Source organism: Dendrobium catenatum, unplaced genomic scaffold (assembly GCF_001605985.2).
Source record: "Dendrobium catenatum unplaced genomic scaffold, ASM160598v2 fragScaff_scaffold_1608, whole genome shotgun sequence".
NCBI lineage: Eukaryota > Viridiplantae > Streptophyta > Magnoliopsida > Asparagales > Orchidaceae > Dendrobium > Dendrobium catenatum.
This window is the reverse complement of record NW_021320070.1, coordinates 1,179,997-1,206,059: the sequence shown is the minus strand read 5'-3', so window position 1 is coordinate 1,206,059 and position 26,063 is coordinate 1,179,997. Positions and strand designations below refer to the sequence as shown.

At 34.0% G+C, this 26,063-nt stretch overlaps 1 protein-coding gene across 2 annotated transcripts in view; it reads right to left on the bottom strand.

The window, feature by feature from the left end:
• Positions 1-13,267, bottom strand: part of LOC110110202 (auxin response factor 3-like) — a 42,863-nt gene extending 29,596 nt beyond the window's left edge. For both annotated transcript variants that reach the window (XM_020841580.2, XM_020841581.2), the window contains exons 1-8: positions 12,178-13,267; positions 12,041-12,097; positions 11,513-11,695; positions 11,271-11,355; positions 10,734-10,824; positions 10,498-10,656; positions 3,278-3,397; positions 3,123-3,198 (exon numbers count right to left, since the gene is read on the bottom strand). In XM_020841580.2, the coding sequence (XP_020697239.1) occupies positions 3,123-3,198; positions 3,278-3,397; positions 10,498-10,656; positions 10,734-10,824; positions 11,271-11,355; positions 11,513-11,695; positions 12,041-12,097; positions 12,178-12,471 (1,065 nt within the window). In that variant the 5' untranslated portion in view covers positions 12,472-13,267. The remainder of the gene's footprint in view (positions 1-3,122; positions 3,199-3,277; positions 3,398-10,497; positions 10,657-10,733; positions 10,825-11,270; positions 11,356-11,512; positions 11,696-12,040; positions 12,098-12,177) is intronic.
• Between the last annotated feature and the right edge of the window lie 12,796 nt (positions 13,268-26,063).

Genomic DNA, 26,063 nt, shown 5'->3' with positions numbered 1-26,063 from the left:
TTTCGAATTGAGGATCAATTGTTTCTTTGCTTCGTTCTTATTTAGCTTTGCTTTCTATAAGACTATCTATCATTTGTTTGTTTTTTCCATCATATTTTCTTCTATTTTCTCGTTGTTTTACCGATTATTGTTAGGTTTGCTTACGAACTCAAGTATTTCCCATCAAGATTATTTGCGAACTCAAGTATTTCCTATCAAAAACAGCATCAAATAAATGGTTGAACATTTTGACACAATCATGTCTTAGTATTAAAAGCTGTGATTTTAAGAACCATAAACTACAATTCCATTGTGCTGTAAAAGGTGTGTAGGGCATTGAGATGTTGTTAGTAGAAGTCAATTATACTTTAGAGCTAACAAATTTTATCTTGAAACAGAGAGACAAATGAGAATGTTAACCCAAGAAATGAGAAGCATCAAAATCCTCAACAATATTAACAAAAGACTTTATTCATTAATCATCAAGAACAACACCACAACTATAAAAATCTCTAGAATCTTGAATATCTCCATGCATATTATTAGATTGATCAAACTTTCCTAAGATATTAATTTAATGAAATGATGACTCCCATGAGGACAATCATAATAAGTAGTTGATCTTTGCTTGCACATTGTCCAATTAATGCATGAATGGTAGGATTGTGGGAGTTCAACAATAACACGTGATCACTTCGGGTGATGGTGTGGAATTATAGCAATTGCAATAAGTGAAGTTGTAGGTAGGGAGGGGGTGTCAGGGTTAATGAGGCAAGCAATTAGCAAATACGCAAATTATATGATCAACATGTGACTTACAGTTGTGTGGCAATGCAAGTGAGCAAACAATATAGATGCATACAATGTAAACTTGAGTTACGCTAGATGTCGGCAGTTGCAGGATAGGCGTAAAACACGAGTAGGTGAGAAAGAGGGCAATGCTTCGATGTATGAAAAGCGTGAGAAGAATTAATGATAGCATAAGAATCCGATGAAACTATAGAAGGAAGCTGAGAATCTTGCAATAAACATGACAACAAGAAAAGGATTTTAGGTTTAAGATATAAAGCAAAAGTAAGAGCAAGGACGTATGAGCTTCACAACACAAATAAATGCAATTACCAATGTGAGGTGCATAAGCTAGAAATCGGGAGGATTTGGCAATTGAAGTAATGGCAAGGAAAATGTGAAGTCTATAGATAAGCCAATCACACTAAGTCTAGATTATACAAATATCTAGATCAAAGATGTAAATGTTCTTGAGGTTTTAAATATAGATAGGAGGAAAGAATTTCATTTTTCTTCATCATATTAATAAATAATGACGCAAGATATTAGTAAATAGTTAAATTATGTGATCTAAAGGTGACTTAGGGTTGTGTGGCAATGCATGTGAGCAAGATGTATGGATGCAGACGAGGTAACATGAGTAACACAAGATGGAGAAAGCTGGGAGACAAGCATAAATCATGAGCAGGTGATAAAAAGGGGCAATGCCATGAGTGTATGAAAAGAGTAAGAAGAATTAATGATAACATTAGAATCCGATGAAACTACAGAAGGAAGTTGTGAATCTTGCAATAAACTTGACAACAAGCAAAAGACTTTGAAAGTTCTAAAGCGAAAGTGAGATCAAGGACATATGAGATATGCACGTCACAGAAATGCAATTAGGTTGAAAGATAATGCGAGGTGCATGAACCAGACTTTGGGAGGATTTAGCAATTGCAAACAGAACTAATGGCAAGGAAAATGTGAAGTCCGTAGATGAGCCAATCACATAAAGTTACAGTATAAAAATATCTACATGGAAGATATAAATGTTCTTGAGGCGGAAGAAAGAGAAATAGGAGGAATGAATTTTATTTGTTTTTATCATATTTAATACTTTTGGCATCAAATCTCTCAAATTTAATGACAATTATGTAAATACAAATAGGCCCATTCATAAGAAGGGAGAAGATGGGATGATGGTATCAATGAAGGGCAAGGCATTGCTAAAAGAAGAAAAATTGATCAACACTACCCACAATTAAAAGATCGAGCTTGGCTTTGCATTCAGTAAACGAGACATAATCACAGCCTCTATTGAATTCAGAGGGACAAAGTAGGCCGTTTGTATAGGAGATGACCATAGAGAATTCTTTAAAACTTTAACTCTTATATATGAAACTCATAATGAAGGAGGTGGTTGATAAAGATTGCAAAGTATTTTTATGTTTAAGAAGAGGAATGAGAAGAATTCGGCATGAGGAAGAACTTGGGAGAACCAAATATTTGGATTGAAGAAATTAGACAAAGAAAAAACTCAAAAGATGAGAGGAAAGATGTAGAGAGAAAGTAAGCATGAAAAAACCATGTTAGGAGAATCAAGGAGAATCAACAAGGAAAATAAATGCCAAACAAAAAGTCATTTTATATTTCATTATAAACTAATTGAATTATAAGAATATAGTTACTTTATAATAATAGGCCTTATTAAACAATTACAAATAACCCCAACACATAAAAAAAAAAGAGAGAGGATCAAAATGGCCCCTTGATTATGTATGAAAGAATAAAATAATACCCAACTATATTAAAAGATCATTTTGGCCACTCAACTCCATAAAAAGAGGAACTAAAATAATCCCACCATAGGAATATTTTAATTCCTTTTTAAATACATAATGGATCAAAATAATCCTTTAATATACTTGGAGACTGATTTGGTCATTCATAAAAAGTCAATAGATTATTTTGATCATTTTATCTTTTAAAAAATGCCAAACTATTCATAATTGACAAATGGACATTTCACACTTCAAACCAAATGACAAATAAAGGAAAAAAATATAAAATATATAAAAATCATAGATAAAACTAAACATAAATAACTAAAATTTTAAGTATCCAGCATTGCACCAAAAGGTTAAGAGGATAACAACACTGTATAATAACATAAATTAAATAAACAAATGCAGTATGACTGAATTTATAATGAGTATTTTTGCAGTAAGAGGCCATTTGGGAAATGATGGCTACAAATAAGAGGATGCAGTATCTTAGTAGGTACAGCTCGCATTAGACGAAAAAAGAACAGAAAATGTACATGAACTGCATTCATTGCAGATTATAATTAGACATCAGCTATAGAATCATACCACAAGACACCTCCATTTTGAGCCTGGCCACTGGACAGGATCCAAGTCACTAACGGCAGTTATCAATCCTGTGCACCTAGAAAGAGTAAGGGAGCGAATCAGTATTTTATTATTCAATCCATCAGCTCACAAGTCCCCTAAAGCAATCTCCAAACCTTCTCTCTGCTGCATCTTCACTTTCAAAATGCATTTTGAACCTGGTCCCAACAGAAATTGAATAACTGCAGCTTTTCCTAAATTTCCAATAAGGTATAATGAACTCTGATTGGTTAACCCTAAAGAAATCAAACAAAAGCATTTTAATAAGCATCAATTTACAGCAAAAAGCCAACTCAGATGAAGGTGCTGTCATGGACTAAGATATATTTAAGAGCATACAATATCCAGGCCCATAAATGCACAACAATAATGGAATTTCACCTAGCAACTGTGCTGGAAAACAAGTATGTTAAAATTGGCATAGACAAGCCCGAGTCATCAAAAGCACTTGCAAAACATCAGGAATCTACAAGCTCAATGATCACAGGGTATGCAGTCGGATGCATTGGAAAATATGCATGTTTGCATTTGCATATGTTAAATTAAGGTACTAGGGGAAGAGCTTATGCATGCAAGCAATAAGGGCTCGTCCACACTAGAATAACAAAGTTCTCATAGATAGATGAGTACAAAAGATGGTAATAATATAAATTTCACGAAAAAAGGCAGTATGCGGTTAATGATATACATTGATGCCCAATTCTTATAAGATAAACAAAAATCAGTTCCGTGCTATTGGTCATATTTACACGGTGATAATGACTTCAGTCAGTGAATTGAGATGAAAGTTCGACTAGAAGAACATACTTAAATACTATTTTTTGAAATTAGCACTTAGCTGACTTTAGTTCAAAAAAAGTCTTAAGCTTCACAAATAACCACTTCTTGCACTTTATTTATTTATATAAATTATCACAAATGAGTGATTGGACAAATAAAGTTTTAGTTAATATAACTATTCACAAGGAGCTAGTTTTCAGGCGTTGCTAGATACTCTTTGTACATAGTTGCATAATAGGGTGTTAAGCCTAGTTTATTTTAATATTTAAATAACTTATTATCATGACAGCTTTCCCCTACCCTTTTTATCCATTGCAAAGAACACCAGCTTCTAATTTTCTAGGTGCATCATTATATTACATCATTATATTTTCTTTGAACATTACAAAACCATATTATTCAAATCCTTCTAACTACTTCACAGGAATTAGAAATCAGATGCTACCAAGTAGTTGTGGAGTGGCCAATAAACTACTCACAGTAGGATTGCATTAAAGATTAGCATTAAGTTTGCATCACTTTACATGGATTATGGAGATATATTTTTTGATAAATGAGACCTCTTCTAAATTAATTGAAATGTTCAAAGGAATTTTTTAAAACATAATTACATTGTTAGAATAAAAACTAACTACCAAAAATACAAGATGGACCAGTTTGTTTACCGTCCATATCCGAAAGTGATTTAAACTCACTCCCGGAAGTTCAAGTTTTTATTTTTATTTTTTTGGTTGAAAGTCAATGGAATGGAGTTCTTGTCCTTAAAACGCAACTTAAATAAAGTGAAAAATGAGTTCAAATCATGAGGGCTAGGAAATCACCTTCACCTCCAGACTTTCTTTTTACTTTCAATAGCAATAAAATAATATTAGCATAATAGAATGATGGGTTATAATATTGTTTTTACTCAAAATTATCACGGTAAAAAAATTAATGTAAGGATAGGTGATAATGAAAGTCACTGTAGCCAAACATCAGATTTGAGTTTGGGCGAAATGAGTTACTGCAATGCGTATATTTTATATTTTATAAATAAGATAGGAAGCAATTTAATACAACAAGTGCAAGAATAAATATGAAAATCTCATGGGGAAGAAAACTATCTAACATAAATAATTAAATACTTCAACAAATAGACCTTCACAAAATGTTTCTAAGTCACAAATTTCATTGAGAATTGAATTATTGAAAGGGTGAAAAAAGCCAACACATCCAACATAAATAAATGCTATTCAACCTAATTCTTACATGCCCCAAAAATCCTTATATCTATAGACTGAACTCTTGTACTAAAGATAAGAATTTAGTTGGCCTAAAAATGTAATTAGGATATAAAAACAAACCCAACAGAATAATAGAAATTCGATTACAATCTTAGATACACAACTAAAATCCCATGGAAAAGAAGTCGAAGTATCCATACTATAGTCTAACCGAGGAAAAGTTTTAGACACATTATAGTCCTAGATAAAAGCATGTTCATCAGGTAAAGGAATTGCATGTATTTTAGTCCCTGGAATAACGAGTCCCAATAAAAACTAACATGAAATTTGCATCATTTTTGCCTAATTTGGAAAATTCGATAATGATGAATTGTTTATCTAATATTTTTTTAATGAATACTTTAGTTCAAGGACAAAGACCCATGAATAAAAAGATGGCCGAAGATATTCAACTCGAACATCTTCAAGCGGAGATTCATCCTCCTCCGCCAAGGAGGCATCTACAATCACACCAAGATAACGAACTTGCCGATACAACAAGTTCTACACATCCTTCGCCCACAACTCGACAACCTCGCATTCATTCAGATCTCCCATAAGACTTAGTCCAACCACTCGTTGCTGAGCTCCCTCGCAAAGCCCTACGTCATGAACTGCATAGCTTAGTACAGGAAGAGTTCCCCCGAGGAGATGTGAGGCAAACTCTTCGATAATGGAACTTCCATGAGTCGTCACCTTTAGCTGAAGTCATTCTTCAGCACCCCATTCTAGTTGGCTTCAAGTAGGGAAAGTTACCTACGAAAAACGGGGAGAAAGAAGAAAAAGGAGGGGAAATCTCCAACTTCTGTAGAAGAGGAGGGGTGCCGAGTCAAGTAGGGAAAGTCACCTACTGAAGGAAAGCCTCAACTATCAGAAAGTCAGAAGAAGGAGAGAAGAAGATGGGGGAGAAAGGAGACGAAATGCTACCAAAATTCTAACTTCTATATGAGAAGGACACAGATTTTGCGTAGAAAAATCACCTAAAAAAAATAATGAAATGCATCCACTGTTAGAAAGTTAGAACGAGAGAGGAGAAAAAAAATTTATTCTACATTGAAGAGGAGCGCTAAATTTGCGTAGGGAAAGTCACCTACAAAATATAGCAGAAAGCCTCTGGAGTAGGAAGAGAATGGGAAGTCTCCAACTTTTGTACAAGAAGAGAGGCGCTGAGTTTAGTAGGGAAAGTCACCTACTAAGAAACAGCGGAAATCCTCAACTGTCAGAAAGCCAGAAGGAGAGAAGAATGTGCAGATTTCTCCTTGGCCCTGGAGGCCTATTTATAGTGTTTTGGAAATGGGGGGAAGATTCCAGCATTTTCTTGATTTTATCAAAATTTTTAGGATTTTTTTTTGAAATTATTCGAATTTTTTACGATTAAAAAAAAATTAAGTCGGTGGAGGCAACAAATAGCCAGCCCGAACCGGCGCCTTGCATATGACGGGCGCGCGGCACCACGCGAGCCGGCCAAGCCGCAGGCACGGGTCTGTGGCGGGCCAAGCGAGCGCGGAGCTGGACAAGTAGGGCAGGCCAGGTTGGCCCCAGGCTTGCCTCAGGAGGGCCGCGATGCGGGCCGGCGGGCAGTTCCATGTCGCTGGTAGCGGCGGCGGCGGCCAGCCGGTTCGGCTGCCCAAACAATCCTGGATTCAATTTTTAACCCGAAAATACCAAATTGGACATTTTTTAGGTAACCCGGGATAATTTTTAAACGTTCCGGACTTACTTTCAACACTTTTAAAGCTATTTGGGGCTCCTATATGCAAAATTGGATTTCGAATCACATGGAAAATTCTCCAAAATTTGTTATGCATATTATCGGACTCATGGAACTTCGACGTCCGAAAATATGGGGGCAACTGATATATCATGCAAAAATTATCTTGATCGGGCACGAATCTTAAGGCAAAATCAAACCGCAAACTTCAAAAATTAAATTTGGGATCACTTGAACTCCGATTTCAGCAAACTTACTGTCAAACTGAGCATCTCAAAAATACAAACTCAACGGCACCAAATTCGACTCAATCCGAGCCCAAATGAGTCCAAATCAAGCACCCGAAGCACTGATGGAAAGTTCAAACCATAATTTGAGTTACCAAACGGTTTCCAAATATGATGTTCTTATAGACGAATCGAGCGGCCTGACGAGACGAATCGAGCGGCCTGACGAGACGAATTCCGACATCATTAAGACCTTCAAATGTCTGATGAACGGTGCATGATCAAGGGATTCAATATCGGCCATCCATCCGACCACTCCTTATTTACCCCTGATCTCTTACCTATTTACAAGCTATGTCACTCCATAATATCTATAAATAGACCACTCATTTCTCATGAAAAAGGACCCAAACAAGAAGTAGATAAGAGAAGGATAGGGGGGAATAACTCCTCGAACACCACCGGAGTTCTGCCCGACGCCCGAGTGATGCCGGAGTTCTTCCGGACGCACGAGTGACGTCAGAATTCTGCCCAAGGGACGCAGAAATTCTGCCTGACGCCAAATTAACGCTAGAATTCTGCCCGACGCCCAAGTGACGCCGGAATTCTGCCCGATTTCCAAGTGATGTCAGAATTCTAAGCGATTCTAAATTTGGCTCGAATACACAAGTTATTTATAATTGGATTTCAATCCGGAAGTGCAGCATTGTAATTTGATGGTCCTAAATTTTAAGGACGAGTCAGCCTCTTATACCTCAAACAAAACTAGTGAAATAATTTCAACTGGGCGTGGCCCCGTGATTTTTTCCCTTTCCAGGATTTTCCACGTTAAAATCCTGGTCTTTCTATTTCTTACATGTTTGTGTGTTGGATATCTGTATAACGTTAAGACGAAAATTTTCTAACTCTATCGCCGCGTATACTCTAGCCCGCAACAAAGAAATTAAAATTATAGTTAAAATAGTAATAAAATTGTTAATAACATAAATACCTTCCTATACCTAAACTTGAAGAATCATAAAAATCTCAAATATTTTATTAAAATTTGTAAATTTAAACATGTGCACGTGTAAGTTTTACTTTAATATCTTTACAAAAATATGTAGTTGAGTTCAATAAAACTCTCGCTATTTAAGAAGTTGATAATAAATGTTGTGATAACAAATACAAATTAAATTTTCAACAAAAATTGTGTTCTACTAATGAATTCAAGTCATATGAAAGAAGAATCATAAAAAACATGACAATTAAGACATCTAGAGTAAAATAAAATCAAATATATAACAACTCAAACAATACAGTAATAAAATTGCTAATCAATCAACCATTAAAAAAATAAAAGAAAAGAATCAATACCAAACAGCAAGCCACTTGGCATGAACAAAGAAATTAATTATACTATTACGCTTCAAGTCTCCAACTTGACCAAGGATACCTTAAAAGGATTAAGAAAATTTTCACGTCGACAAAGATAAAACTTTATTAAAGAAAGAAATATTTTTATATGCCCCAAAACAAATTTATATATAGACAGATGTGCTAAGATAACTAAGTAGGAAGATATTCAGCCGTAGAATTCAATCGCCAAAAATATTGCAATAATAATAAAATCACAGACCAAATAGGATAAGAACAACCTTGCTAAAGCCCCGTAGATAATGAAGCTGCAAATATGCCATGTACTGTTGATTCATAGGTATCATTTTCTCGATAAAATAGGAAAATCTTGATAAAGATAAGCTACATGAAATCCACATAATTGGGTCTAAAGTTGAAGTTTGTGGTTAAAATAAAGGATTGTCCGAAATGTACTGTCTTGGAAAATTAGAAGGGCACAAAATATGGATCCAAGAGTTAGGCCATAAAAGAAATACTAACAGCAAAGCCTTCAATGGAAACAATAAGAATATTAAATGAATATATTGTAAAACTATGAAAAAAAAATAGCAAGATATGATTCAATTAATGGATAGTGGGTTAGGGGTGTCAAAAATATGACAACCTGACAATACTACCTAGTCCCCACCCAAAAAATCTCAGTTCAGATTAACTCATTTAATAAATGGGTCGACCTGAAATAAAAAATTCCAACCCATTTAATTGATAGGTTCGATTCAGATTAGCATGTGAATAGGCTCTTCTTAATTTTTAATCAATTAATCTAAACTATATACGCAATAAGTTACACATTTTTTATAAATCAAAACGAATTATTGAGCCAAGTTCTGATCATTTAGGTTGCCAACAGGTCAAGTCTGGTCCACCTTTCTAACCCATTTATTAACAGATCAGATTCGAGCCAACTGAATTTAGATTGAGTCAAATTGAAACCGAGCTCAACAAGTTAACCTAGTTTGACACCCCTATAGTTAAGCATGACCACCTACTAAAGATGAAAAAATAAAAAAACTTGATGAGTTGAACATATATAACAACAATAAAGACAAAAAAAGCACAAATAAAATGAGTAGATAGAGTTAATCTAGTAGAGAAGAAAAGTAAAAGAGTAAACAAGAGGTACCATGAATGATAGTAATGCAAAAAGACTTATAAAAAAGATAAACACTACACAAAAGCATTCATCATGAATAAATGGTTTGTGAAACATTCAAAAAGCTTAGTCATAAAGCTTTCTTCAATGTCATGATCCTTTGATGTCATGAAAGATTCTGCGGGCTGCTCTCAATTCTAAAAATTAACCCAACAAGATAGATTACATTCATGCCCTCATTTATTTGTAGGACAGATGCAATAATCATATAGCATTTTCAAATTAAATACCATGATTTTATGCAAGTAATGATCACTTTGACACAAAACACCAATTAGTGATAGACTATGCTGCATTGTCTTGAGCCTTGAAAAAAAATATATCAAAGGTTCGAAGGGCTTAAACCATATGTTCAAAGAAAACAATTATCATAGAAGAAAATGATCTCCCTCTATTCTCTTAATAAGATGTCAAACATTTAAGATTTAATTATGGAATGAGAAACAATGTCTTTAAGTGTATTTATTTAGTATAAGTTGCCCAAAAAATACAAATAATAATAATGATAGCACTACTGACACTGCACATCTAGCATGAATCCACTAGCGCACAACTAAAAAAAATCTTGGTAAGCAGCATTCAACTAGAAGCACTCACAAAACTAGGTACTCCTATTCATGAAGATACTGGTCATACATTTCAATCCACAGGCAATATTAGTTGCCATAAGTAATGCAAGTTGCAAGTTGAATTGGAACATAAAAAATCTTCAGCAACAATTTGAAAAAGAAAACAGAAAAGAGTGTGCATAACATACAGTAGTACCCAAAAGCTAGAAGATCTAGGTCTACCCAGCCACTTTTACCTTGGATTATAATTAATTTGAAACATCTTTTTCGTCAAGACAGCATTTGCCAGTGATGCTAGTGCTCCAACTCCAACATTCAAGTTATGAATTCCCGAAATGTTGCCTTTCAGTTGAGAGGCTCTCCGAATGCCCAATCTAAGCTCCCCATTACCCCCACTACACAAACCAAAAGACTTTGGCATCAAAAAATCTTCATAAAATAGGAATTAACTGTTTCATAATTTTCAATGTACCGAAGAAAAAGAACAGCATCCCCAGAGACAAGTTTCTTCTTGTTGACAAAAGCACTCCAACCTGTTGTGAGCAAGTGCCGACGTGGTTGGCCTGGTTATAAACAACACAACGCGTTTTCATCACTTCATAATTTCTTTTAAAATTGGTGCGAAATATGCATAGATCCGTAAAATATCAGCATAATTCAGAATGAATTTGAAATCTAAAAGAGAACGGTTAGAAAAAAGAAAAATATTTATATGATGCAAATGGATACAGAAAAGCTGCCAGCATTGGGAACTAAAAAATAAGCCCCTCTCAGAATCTATTAATACATTCTTATATTTCACGCTCTCGCATATACCTAACCAGATGTACTTCACCGGAAAGTGTGTTCAACTTATCAAAAAACACTAGCTCAATGAATACTATGTAGAAGTTTATAATCGAGCAGTATGTTTTTACCACAAAATTATGACAGTGTAGGATCAATCCACAAATGTGCTAATTAAATTTTAACAGAAAGTGGTAGTCCGAATTTCTGCTCCTTAGCATACCCCTGTAAATGTGCCGAAAGCGCCACTCTAGGCCGTGCAAATCTTTAGCAATAAGCTCTTGGGACGGCCTCTGTTGTCTGTAATCCTAAAAGATAGCATTTTCCCAAATATTAGGCATGTTACGGTATCAGCAGATTACGAACATATAGTTCATATCAGAAGGGACCGTCCAAGTGCCAGTACCCATCTCTTCTCTAAGAAATTCAGAAAAAAAAAATTAGATACTGAAACATCCAATTTACCAGCGGAGGAAAGCAGTCCTCAGCTGCTCGGCGTGGTACAGAAAAGCCTCCATGTGTGCTTGTGTCAGATGCTGTAAGAGTCTTACAGAACATGTGCGGAATTGGAGATTGGTCTCCAGCATCCATCTCATCCACTTCTTCCCCTTCTCCCTCAGCAACTCCGTGAATCTGTCCGTCAAACCCCTGCAAGGCAATCCCTTTCCGCATCAACAAACTTAAGAGCTAATCATCTAAAAGATAAAAATCTCAGACCAGAAAGAACGAAATACATTTTAGAAATATGAGCTCCAGAAATTTGGTTAGTTTAAATTTGCAGGAAGGACAACAATAACCTTCCATTTCTGAAGAACTCTGAGGACCACAAGGCAGAAAATAAATCAAACTATAGTAATTTCACATAGCAAAACTCTTTGCCAACCAAATCAAGAAACAACCGCTGATTAGACCAAACAACTGCTAAATCTACACTGTCAGCCAGTAAAGATGTGAGAAAAGAGAAGATTCATAACGGAATGTAAGAAAACCAACCTCACTTTCCGCAATCACAGAGAGCTGCGCGTAAACCTCATCTGTCGCTGCCTCTGCCTGCAAACAACCAACGAAAGCTTCTTTACGCCGTCTAAACCTAAAAACCGAAGCGTCAGAAAAGTTTGAAAATCACGTACTCGAAGCTGGACCTCTACGACCCGGCAGAACACGTGAGGAGGCACATCGTGACGCAACAGCATCCCTCCTCCGCCAGCGTGCTGCCCGCCGGCGAGATGCTCGAGGTGCCCCTGCGGCAGGTAAACCACCAAGCTCCCCTTCTTTGGAAGAGAAATCCTCGGCCCAGCGCAGGCATGCCACAGCTCAAGGCACACCGAACCCACACCGCCAGCTTGCGGTGACGGGGTAAGCGGCCGGAGCTCCGACGGATCATCCTCTTCCTCCTCCTCGATCGTGTTCAGATCGATCCCCATCGCCCGCAGCAACTCGCAAAGAAGTTAACCCTAAAAGTGTCACCACGTAATGGACCCACGAGCAATTAGCCCAGCCGAAGAAACAAAACCATTGCCGCGGCCATGAGAAAAGGCGCAAAGGCTCGGCTTTATCTACCGTTTAAATTAGGTACCAAACCCGCAAGGCAGAAGCCGGGGAAAAGGTGGTGTGTATCTCTTAATCGGTATACCACTTTATCCCTCGGTAAAATTAAATTTTTACGACAGATAAGAAGATGAAGGGGGTAGAAAGCTACGAAAGCTACGAAAGCGAAAAAAGGGTTATCCTTTTTCTAGAGCTCTTCCGGGGGCGCTCCGCTTATAACATCAGCTTTGCCAAAAGCGGAGGAGTCAAAAGCGACGGGCTAACCATGCCATCTCCGTACCGCCTGCACCACTATGTTTCTCTCCCCAACCTCTCTTCCCCCCTTGAATCCAGCTGCTACATCTGTCATCTGGCATCTAATCTCTCTCTTCTGCTCTCCATTATTTATTTAAGCTAGAAAGGGGAGGGGGATTAGCATGCGAGCAGTCGGATAGATAAAAATGGGGAAAGCGGAAAGAGAGAGAGAAAGAGAAAGGAGGCCTTTTTTTCTCCTTTTTAGGGGGAGGAGCAAGGAAGCAGTGGGTCCATTGTTGCAGAGCTGAAGCAGAGCAGTAGATGCTGGCGCTGTTGCGATGGCAGAGGAGGCAGATAGACCAGTGGGGTGTTTGAAGGGAAGGAGTGGTGAGCGGTGACTTGGGCGTTCTTTATTGCTTTTTTTTCGTTTGTTTTCTTTTTCTGGTCGCTGTTTATTTATTGTAGTATCAGCTGACAAGACGTGAAGCCGTTCTGCTTTTCCGGGTGCTGTGTCTCATTATGGCCCGCCCTCTTACTCTCTCCCTTGCCATTTCCATTATACAGCTCTCTCTTCTTTTTTTTAATTCACAGGTATTTCTTTTAATTAACAGGTAGTTTTGTCCGAGAGCATGGATCAAACGCAATGCGACGCGTATTGCAGAGTGTGATGTTTTTTTAAAATTTTAGAGTGTAAATTACAATAAATTATTCTGTGTAGTGTTGCGTTTAGACTGTAAATGTCCATAATATTTATATATTATATATTTTTATTTTTATATATATATAATATACAAACAATATGTATACACTTTTTTTTTTTTTTGGAAAATATATGTATACACTTAGATATGCAATTTTGCATTTAGACTTTGCAAAGAATAATTTATCTTAAATTATTGGCTCTCTCGGTAGTATTTTTTTTAGCTTCTTATTTGATGGATGCCTCCAATAATTTTCTTTGTAACTCTCAAATCATGAGTGGAATGATTGATTTTTTATTTTTTACAAAACAATTTAATTTGTTTAATATAATATCATCATATCATTATTAATATCGGATAATAATTTTTGAAATTTAGAAGATATGTCATCTCGTTTTTTTTTTTATTCACTTTCTACACTAAAATTAAGTTCTTGAAAAAGAAAACTTTTTTTTGTTGATCTTAGAGAGGGATTGACATCCTACATCATAAAGGAAAATATGAAGAGATGATTTGGTGATGAGTGGCCTTTTGGTGAGTTAGCACCCAGATTTTACAATAGATATTTAGTTTAAAGTGTGAGGATGCGTTCTTAAGTTTGTGATGTGATGATGAGAAGTCAAAAGAGGTATTGTGAGAAAAATATTAAGACTAGTGCAACAAGGATTAGTTTGGGTTGATTTCAAATATCATTCTTAGAAAAAAAAAAAGATTAGATGGTCTATGTTTGTTCCAGTTATGTCCATAGGTGACACATGATCTTACTAGTAGATATTTTAAGAGGGTTGGGACTTGCTAACATGTAGTTAGTATGAAAAACTAGGCAGAAGATTTAGGGGAACTATAACACTAGCTCAATTATCGCTTTAGAAAGTGCCAAAAAATTCTATTTTTTTCCTATTCACCATTTATTTTTAGAGATGTGATGGTTATAGAGAAAGCTACATCAAAATAGAAAAAATAATATAATAGTAAATGACCCCTAGTACGGATTGTCATAGACATATGTCATACTTTGATATGCCCTATAAATGATTGCTTGTTTTAATTCTGACTCTTTAATCTTGGGTCGAGTCCCCTTATTCAGAGTACCCACAAGAGAGTGGATGTAGACAAATTCGCTAATGAGGGTCGAACAAAGAAGGATGTTTCTGATAAGCCCTTGGGGGGGGAGGTGTTTGCGGCCTTTCAATGGAAACACTGTACTACTTCGATATGGGAGAGGAGTCTATTTAAGTCACAGGTAATAGACTCCATGGACCGTTGAATGCGGTGAGACGAGTTTGAATACTTTGAGGAACGCTCTTCTCTATTACTTAAATGATTAGTTTTTATTAATGATACTCTGCTCGAGGGAGTGATCAGTGGCTTTTAGGGTGTGCATCTTGTTGAGGGGTGAGTCCTCTATGTGAATGGTCTGTGTGAATCTTTTTCCTTCCCTAGGGAGGAAAGTCTTTTATGGCTAATTCACTAAGTTGGGGTTGATAACTTGATATGTCATTTACCCACACTACTTTGTCCTTTTTAATTATAATTTGCTCAATTATATAGTGTAACTCCTATTTTGTGCAAGTATATGTGTCAAGTTAAATAACAAAGTGATGACAGAAGTAAAAATTTCTAAAATCCACTTTTGTACTGCTTAGTAAAACTATTCTATTTATCTAGTCAATTGATTCAAAGAAGGTTAAGCATTTAAAAAGTAAAATCCGTAGTTGCAAAAGATAAATTTACTAATTTTTAAAATCTCAGAACTTATGATATTTAAAAACACATGCTTGTGAAAGAGTAGTTTAGTCCTAATCATACTATAAATCTGAGCATAAGTACTCCTCATCTCTATTGAGCTCATTCCAGTAGTAGTTAGAACTCATCCCAACTATAGTTTTTTTTATCTTCTTAAGACCCCATAACACTAATCATTATATGTCTATGCATGGCAAAATTACATTTTAAAACCTCTATTTTTTCTTCAACTATGTTGCACTTCAGGATCCCAACCTTATATATTTGATGATTATAAACATTATTGGACATTTATTTTATTTTTTCTTGTTTTATACATTACATATATTTTTATGTGCGCTACTAACATTTTAGACTCAGTATACACAAAACACCATCAAAGAATCATAGCTCAAGAAACTATTGTGTTGGTTAGATACTTTTTTAAAGAGTTTGTATTATTTTTCTTGAATTTATTTTTATAATAGGCCATGTATGTTGGCTTAGCAACCGTGCACATGCATAAGGGGGAGTGTAATTAAATATTTTAATATTTGTTAAAAATTATTTAAAATATTTAATTAAATAAGATTATTTGTAATAATTATAACTAATTGTAATATATTACCATAACATCTTACAGGATGATTATATATATTTAGTACTCCAACAATCATATAAATTAGGTAATAATTCAAAATTTGAAAGTTGATATAATTGTATTATATGAAATTTAAATATTGCGCCAAATTAAATCCCTATAATTAAGCAATCAAATTAGGATTAATTAAAATTAATGATCATATGTTATGATCTTGAATGTATAGTATATGAAAGTCCGTTTAGGTTGTTATACCTAACGCAATTTTCTCAAGGCTAACTAAGAAGGGTGGGTGAATTGGTAATTTAAAAATTCCTCTTGAATAAAAACTATTTTTTAAAAATACTTTGAACTATTAAAGTTTTTATCAAAATAAAACTTTTCAACCACTTAAAGAAAAACGTACAAAAAAATAAAATTATGAACAAAATAAAGAACATAGAAATTTATAGTGGTTTAATCCAACTAGACCTACGTCCACTCCCTGAAGACTCTCTCTTCAAGTATTACACTATTATCAAACTGACTCTCCTTTTGCTCTCATAGTAAGTCGGAGAAGCCTTTATAATTACCCTCTCTTCCACCAATTCCCAGTGCGGCAGAGTGTCTTCATCCTTTCACACCCTCCAAGTGTCCGCAAAGTAACGTCATCCTTTCACGCTCTCCAAGTGTCAGCAGAGAATCATCTTCCTTTCACACCCTCCTGGTGTAGATAAAGTGTCAGCATCCTTTCACACCCTCATGATGTCGGTAGAGTATCAACGTTCTTTCACACTCTTTTAGTGTCGGAAGAGAACCGGGTCTTCTTCAAAGATCTTCCCTCGAGCATCTTCAAAGAAGTACGGAAGAGATTTTCTATAAATACAAAGAGATTCTCACCTTTGAGTTATCATGTGAACCCTTCACACTCTTAGTTTGTAAGAAAACTCTCTCAAAAAGTCTCCCAAATCAATCTCACACATTTGCTCTCTAGAAAAATGAAGAAGGATTCATCCAAAATCACTTTATAGGGACTTATATATGAAAGACACTAAAAATCATCCAGAAAACTAAAAATTTTCATTTTGAATGTCCACGATCATAAAGTACAATCAACTATCGTATGTACGAATAGTTCAAAGTTTTGCTCGTACGATTCTATGTGAAACATTTTCATACATGCACATCATACAATACGAACCATATAATGTCCAGTAAGATTTCAACCTTTTTTTTTCTATTAGTATGGAAAAAAATATATGCATTAATTTCATACTCTGGACGTCGTCTGTACGAACTCAAGATAATCTCAGACGAATAGTTCAAAAATTTTGCTTGTTCGTATGGATAAAAATGTAAGCATCAAATGCGTACTCTGGATGTCGTATGTATGAACTCAAGATTGTCCCGGATGAATAGTTCAAAAAAGGTTCTAGTTCGTATGGACAAATATGTAAGCATCAATTTTGTACTCTAGACGTCGTATATATGAAGCCAACCTTTTATATTATGAATAGTGCTTAGAAAATTTTCCTCACATGGTTTGATTAACTACTTGCTAAAGGAACTACCTGGATAAATCATCCCGTACGATCCAAAATCGTACACTACGATTAGTTTAAAAAATTATAAGTTTTAACACTCTCCCTGTGTGTGTGCATGGTTACCGAATTATAATCACACTCTCAAACTCAAGAAAAACATAAAAAGTATAGACTCAATTTACATTAAACCCTAATCTAATCTATCTTGCAATCTTCAACAGTCTGGAGTATGATTTCTCTAAAGTGTTAGTACACACAAACAAAAAAAGCAATATGGCCAATATGTATTAGGAGAAACAGTAATCAAATAATAATATTTGAAATCATAAAAAACACAAATAATATGAAAATATAGTTATGAAAAACTAAGTTGCAACAATATGATCTCTATTATACTAGATGATTAACAAAGTGAGCTTCTAGATGATAATTAATCATCTTAGGGTTTATCATGTATGAAATACTATTTAATTAAACTAATCATATCCGATGATATTGGTTAGTATAAGAGAGAATGAACTAATTGTACTGTATGATTTAAGTATTATATTCTATGATTAGAAGCAGTAGAATTGAAACTTATATTTTTTTAAACCCTGTGTATAAACTCTTGCTATAACTTTAACAAGTGTCTTTTGGGTATGCAAGGGTTTTTATTTCTTTTATTAGAGAGATTGGAGAGAGAGCATTAGAAAGAAAGAGATTGGGTGATGTTGTGTAAGAAGGAGAAGATCCTTAAGGGGTTTAAAGGGAGTGTGAGAGGGGTTTTCATATGATTGCTCTGACAGACCTAAGGTCCCCTGATTGTGTTGATGTGTCTCTTAAGAGGTGCTTTATGAAAAAAAGACTTTGAGGCCAAAGATCCTTGGTGACTTTATTATACTGAGGAGGTGAATGGAGGACTCAACAACTCCACCGAACCGAGGAGGTGAAGGAAGAACACAACAACTACATCAGACTAAGGAGGTGAAAGAAGGACCAGACGACATTGTAAGATCAAGGAGGTGAAAGTAAGACTTGGTGACTCCGCTGGATCTACGAGGTGAAAGGAGGAGAAGGAAGCTTTACAATACCGAGGAGGTGAAAGGAGAAATTCTTTATGTGTGAAGATCTATAAAGGTGCATTATTTTCCTATAAAAAGGGAGAGCTTCCTTTCCTAGTTATGGCCTAAAGGAGAGTGGACATAGGTCATGTTGACCAAACCATTATAAAAATTGATCTATGTCTCTTTCCTTTTTGCATTTGCTTTCATCACTTTTATTTCCTTACAATTTAATTTTTAACACTTTGGTTTGATTGTGAAAGTTCAAATATGGGTTGTTAGACCTACTACTTACTTGAACTACTAGAGCACACCAAGAGTGGGGGGGGGGGGGGGGGGGGGGGGGGGTGAATTAGTAATTTTAAAAAAATTATTTCTTAAAAAAATATATATAGACTAGCAAAGAAAAATATATATTTTTTTTATTTTTTTAAATAACAACTTGTAATGAGAAATATTTTTTGTCCATTTTATTTTTGAACCTAATTCAACAAAAACCTCACAAATCAAAGATATTAAAGTAAATAAAATATGATAACTAAAAGTGTAGAAAAGTAAAAATAAAATAAGAATGAATATATCAAAGATTTATAGTGGTTTAGTCACCCTTGACCAGCATCCACTCCTTGGAGTCCTACACTTTGAGAATCAAACTAAAAATTAGTAACTCTCCTTTTTCACTAACAGAAAGGTGGGGAATCCCTTATAAATTACTTCCACCCCCTTAGTGTAGCAGAGTGGCCAAATCCATTTCACTTTCCAAGTGCGATAGAGTAGTTGAATCCCTTTCCCCTCCTAGTTATGGCAGAGTGGTCGAATCCCTTTCACCTTCTTTGTGAGGTGGAGTAGATGAATCCCTATCACCTTTTTGTGTAGGAAACTTGTTGAATCCTTCCTAAGAAGTAACACTTCTCAAAGGTTTTCTCAAGCAAATACACTAACCTTGGAGGAAGAAGGTACACTATCACAGAGCAAGTGAATATAGTAACCCCTCTCACACACTCTCTTATTCCGCAAGACTTTTCTCCTTTAAGATCTCAACTCGCTCTCTCTCTCTCTCTCTCTCTCTCTCTCAAAATTAATTCTCCATCTTCAAACCTTTCTTATAGAATCTCTCCTCCAAAAAACTTGGTAGAAGACCCCCTCAAACGAATTAGTAGAGAACTTTAAAGAAGGGATTAAAAAATCCTAAAATTTTAATTCTATCGCTTCAAATCATACAGTATGATCAAGGATTACACAGTACGGTTAGCTCAATTTATATACTTAACATTTTATAGTGAAAAGATCCTGTATGATTAGTTTCATTTCTTGAGTGGATAATCCATTACGATAAGTTCAATCAAATAAGATTTTTATCCAGTACGATCGATGGCTATTAAATGTTGTCCTGGGAGCAAATCGGGTTGTACAATACAATTAAGGACATCATAAAGTATGATATTCATGATCAATTAATTTTGATTTAATTGGTTAATTACATGATTAAATTATACAAGATTTTTTGTTATTAAACCATATGATGGGTATCGTACAGTACGATTAGTCACATTTTGAATTTTAAATATTACCTAATTTTTTATTGGTGGCAGGAATCTCAATTTCTACTGATCATCATATATGAAGTGAATTATATAGTATGATTAATTCTAATTTAAATTAATTTGAAAACCTACTTAATTAATCCTTATTTAGTTAATATTATATAGTGTGATACTTATCGAGCAGTGCAATACATATTATATAGTATAATGTTAACACAAATTAGATTACTTCATTTTCCTCCAAGTGTGTATATGTGTATGATTTCTAAGCTGACACATACTTTTTTATAGGACTCATGACTTAAGAAATATAAAAATTAGATAAGTAAAAATATAAACTCTTTGTAAAAATATTAAACCTATTCTACCCAGTCTTGAGATGAATCTTTTGTACGGAATATGATGTACTTGAAATGTTAGTGTGCACAAAATAATTATCCAGTAATAATTTCAAGGGAATCAAACTAGAAACTCAATAATGTTTGTTATCTTCAAAATCATGAGCTTTAGATTTTTGATTGCAAAAATCTCCCCCTTTTTAATGATGTCAAACATTATTTGTCGAATTTTCTTATTAATTTGATTGTTTCCTAATCTCTCCCTTACTAACTTAGTTTTTCTAAAACATAGGGAGGTTTATTTGTTTTTTATTTTAATTATATAAAATAACAAGCATAATATCAATAAAAAAATATAAAAAAGCTAAACACAATAAAGATATTTTACCAAATCATACATTCTACTCCCTCTTTTAGTGTCACCAAAAGGGTGAAAATAAGAAAAACCTACCTAAAAAACTAAAAGATAACAAAAGACAAAACAAAAAAAATGATAAGAATTACACAACACAAAAACACTCAGAAGTAGGAGGGACCCTGATCAGGTGCTGGTGGTGGTAGTTGGAAGTGCTGGTGAAGGATCAAAATTTGATCAGTAAACTAGACTCGATCATCCTTAAGCTGCTACTAGATCTATTTGTGTTGCTGCTGGAGAAATTCATGTTATTGGTGAAGCCACTCCCATTGCTAATTTGTCTCTTGATTATAGGTGGCTATTTGCATCTCATGTCAATTTAGTTGCTCCGCTATAGAGTCATAGTTATGAGTAGGAATTAGTTCTAGAATTTTCCTAGCCTCCTTTGGCTTGAGATCCACCACATAACATCCGTAGTAGCATCTATTACTGTGAAGGATATAAAATGAGCTATTGGAGTATAAGACTAGAAGGTGATTGTGTAGTTTAGGATATTATATGTTATATTTGGATTCTAGGATATAAGCTATTAGGTGACCTGGTGCTAAATTTTACTTACATTTATTCATGGGATCACGAATGTTTGTAAAATTTTTAATATAGTGAATAATCAAGTCTACTACATTAAATTCAATTTTGGACCTAATAAAATAGGTAAGTAGGGATATAATAGGTGTTATATTGGTCCTATTACCTACTTTAAGAATGACTGTGTTGAGAAGGATATGTTGGATTATACAGGCATCTTGAACTAGGGTGCAGACTAAAGCAACATGACTATTCAATGGAGTATCCCTTAGAATTAGATTTTCTTTGTTCCAATCATAATTAGGAACAATGGTAATAAAGTGTCCTTTAATCCCAAAAATAGAGAGATGTAAGATTTGGTAAAAATATTCATAGGTGATTTTTATAGGTCTTCTATAGATAAAAAATTGAAAGGTTATCTTATCACTGTTGATTATGAGACTGGTAAAAATTCAAGAGTAATTTAGAGTTAAAAGGAAAAGATGATGTTAAAATGAATTGAAGAGTGGAACCAGTAAAGACATTCAAAACCTAAAAGTTAAGGACTTCCTAATTGATGACTTTGGAGGGAGTTATCCCGACAGCATTATACTAGTGTTAGGCTTCTTTATCGGCAGCTTAGTGAAACTAAGGGTCTACCAGATGTTTGGAGGAGCTGCCTACTAGAGCCCTAAAATACTTTCCTCTTTCTATTTGAGAATGAAAAGCAATAGACCACGGGAGAAAAAAAGGGATGATGTTGTGATTTAAAGCACTTAGAATTCCCTTTACTAAAATAGATTTCAAGGTGATCATATAGTATGATCTCAATCATATAGTATAATCCAAAGAAGTTAATTTGATTGTCTTGTGGAGCAAGCCTATATGATCTTTAACTAATACATCTGATAGCACAAATAAGTGTTTGTATATAATGATGTGGAATTTAATATTGTATCGGGCAAATATATTTTGTCCAGTAGCTAATGGCATATGGATCATACTATGTGAACTAGGTGGTCGTATAATACTATTTTTAATTATTAGTATAATCTAGACCATTGATTTCATGAGTAGTGAGGATGTATAGGCATGTGAAGATCATACAATATGAATTAGGTTCATATAATATGAAGTGAGAAATTTTTTTAATTAAATTTATTTTAATTTCCTTAAAATAGATTGGTGTGTAAAGATCAGGGAACTTTTAATAGCTATAGTTATCAAGCACATTAAATAAAAATAATAACAAATAATAAATAAATAAGTCTATAAAAATGAGAACACATAAAACTATATTACTATACATATTATTGATTTCAGACTGCCTGAATCAAGCATGAATATCAATGACACATATTCTAATCCTAAATGTGCCAAAGGTATCATAGTATAGTGGTTTCGTAAAAATGTCTATTAATTGATTTTCAGTGGCTACATGATGCAGTTTTATATCTTACTAAGTTACTTGATCTCTAAAAAATGATATTTAATATCTATATGCCTAGTGGGGGAGTGTTAAATTGAAATTTTAGAAATGCAAATGGCATTAGTATTATAATACATGATAAGAATGGTGCCTACGTATAGTCTAAGGTCTAGGATTTATTGCTTTAAATATAAGACTTAAGCAACACAACATGTTACAGCTATGTATTCCACCTTAATGGTGGATAAGGCTACTAAAATTTTCATCTTATTGGACCAGAAAATTAATGATTGCATTATGAATTGATAGGTTTCAGAGATACTTTCATATCTATGCAACACCCTGTAAAGTCTGAGTCTGAATATTTTATAATTTTAAATGATGATCTATGTCTAGGATGCCAAGCACCTAAGTTTTAGGTGCCTAAAAGGTATCTAAAAATTCTCTTAACTACAATCATATGGGATTCCTTAGGATCATTTTGGAATCTAGCACAAAGACATAAATTAAATATGATGTCATGGCTTCTTGCAGTCAAATACAGAAGTGATCCGATTATCCAATATACTTCTTTGGATCTATATATTTTCTATTTGGATCCTTTTTCTAATTGAATGGTATAGTTTATGGGTTTATTTATTGCTTTAGCACATTCTATCTCATATTTATTTAGAATCTCATTGATATATTTACTTTTACTAAAGAAGGTTCTATCATATCTTTATTTCACACTAATTAAATCTAACAAAATATGTAAGCACTCCCTTCATACTTATCTCAAACTCTGTACTCATGGTTTCTAAAAAATCATTACATAGGCTTTCATTTATCGATCCACATACTATGTCATCCACATATATCTAAATGATGAGTAGATTATCTCTTACTTTCTTTATAAATAGGGCGGTATCTACACTACACTTAACAAAAGATATATCTAGGATAAATATGTTTTGCCACTCATACTAAGCTCTAGGTGTTTGCTTTAATCCATATAATGACTTTTTCAATTTATAGACATAGTTGGGAATGGTTGCATTTTTAAATCTAGGGGGTTTTTCTACATAAACATCCTCTTTGATATCCTCATTTAGAAAGGTATTTTAACATCCATCTAATATAATTTATGTCCTCTAAAACTTGCAAAGGCGAAAAGAAATCTAATGGGTTATAATCATGTTATAGGGGTAAAGGTCTCCTCAAAATTTTTGTATTATATTTGATTGTACCACTTAGCTACAAATATGACTTTATTCCTAATCCTAATTCCAGAATCATTTATCTTATTTTTGAACAACCACTTAGTTGCTTCAATACTCTAGTCCTTAGGTCTGCTGACCAAGTCCAATAAATCATTCCTAATGATTTGGTTCAACTATTATTGCATAGCTATGATTTATAATTTATTAAAAAAGGCTTGATATACACTGGTGGGTTTTACCACAGAGATCAATGCATGATAACTAACCTCCTTCTTAATTCCATGCCTAATTTTAACTTATATAGATAGATCTCTTATGATGTGCTCTCTAGCATGAATAAATGAATATCTCCAATCTCTAGGCAATGACTCTTAAGGCTCTTCTCTATTTCTTAGGTCAATGGATTCTATTCCTTGGGTATCCCTTACCTCTTCTTCTTCTTCTTCTAACCTAGGCTCTCCAGATCTATCAGATCCTTCAAATGCTATTTGAGTTGACTCCTTTACAACCAAGGTCATCTTATTAGAGATCCTATAGGATTAACCTACAAAGGAATGACCTAAGATGACTCCTTCATCAGACTTGGGATCAAATTTAAGAGGAGATTTTTTATTAGTAAGAATTAAACATTTACACCCAATGGTATAAAAATGTGAAATATAGGGTGATCTACCCTCAAGCAGATAATATGTTATCTTATTGAATTTGGATCTAACATTAACCTTATTTAGAACATAACAAGCATTATTCACTGCTTCTTCCCAAAAATACCTATGGAGTGAATATTCAGTTAACATAGCCCTGGTAACTTCTACTAAGACTCTATTCTTTTTTTTAGCTACTCCATTCTACTAAGGGGTCCTAAGGGAAAAAAATTATGTTATGTTCATGGTTTCTTATCATAAGATTCAAATTTATCATTCTCATATTCTCCACCATGATTATTATAAATAGTAGATATCTCACATCATAACTTTCACTAAATCCAAGTGGAGAATGTTCAAAAATCCTCAAATGATTCACTTATATCATATAAGAATATAACCTAGTTGAATATAGAGTAATCATCATTAATCACATACTAAAAGGTTATCCCATATAGGCTAGCTGTACTTAATGTCCTAGAGGTAATCATGTCCTTAATAGAATGAAATAAAGATTTGACTTATTTTCTTAATTAGTAGGCATAACAAATGTGGTCTTTAGAGAAATCTAACTTTGGAATGAGCTATGTCTTTCTAAGTAATCTAATTTTCTACTTGCATGACATAGTCGCCTATCTTATTCCAAGGATTCATCAACAACATATTTTAAACAAAAAGAATTTGAATAATCAATACAATTCAAATCAAGCATATTAATATTATTAATTCTTTTACCTTATAAAATGATTTTTCCATTTAAGTTTATTAAGCATCTAGTAGATAGAAATTTAATATCAAAAACTTCATTAAATAATTAACTAATACTAAGAAGGTTATGCTTCAATCCATCTGGAAAAATATTTTTAATGATGAAATTCTTTGAGTTACCAATCATACATATGCTAACGACTTTCCTTGTGGTGTTATCTCCTAATGTAACCTTACCTTTAACTTTTGCCTCTAGCATGATGAAGTGCTTTAGATCTCCAATCATATTCTATGAGCATCAGCTATCCATGTACCACGTGCTCTCACTAGGCCTTTTATCAGAGCACCCTTATAATAGAAATTAAAGGGTTAGATTTAGGAAACCAAGTAAGTTTGTGTTCCACTTTATGCTTTAGTGGATGAATTTCATGCATGATTTGTTGTGATGCATTTGGTTTAGGCTTCCACACAAAATATGTTCTACAATGTATAGTATAAGTGCGGGTTATGTGTCCTACAATTCCTGTTTTGGAGTTATACCATTGTGCTAGTGTAGGTGGTGGTTTAGTGCTTTGGAGTGCATCAAAGTTTGCTTTTAAAAACTCATTTGGACTTTTAAATCTTTGAACTTCATATTTTAATGCATGCTCATTAGAGTCTAATTTAGTTGTTAGTGTTTTTAATTCTTCTAAGTTGGTATGTTGAAATTTCAAGGATTTATGGGATTTTGTTAATTCAACATACTTCTTATTTAATGCATCAAACTTGTTGAGTAAAGAAGTATATTCTCTATCTAATGGATAATGTTGAGTTCTTTGACTATCATGCTCTTTTTGTAATTTAGAAAATTTCAA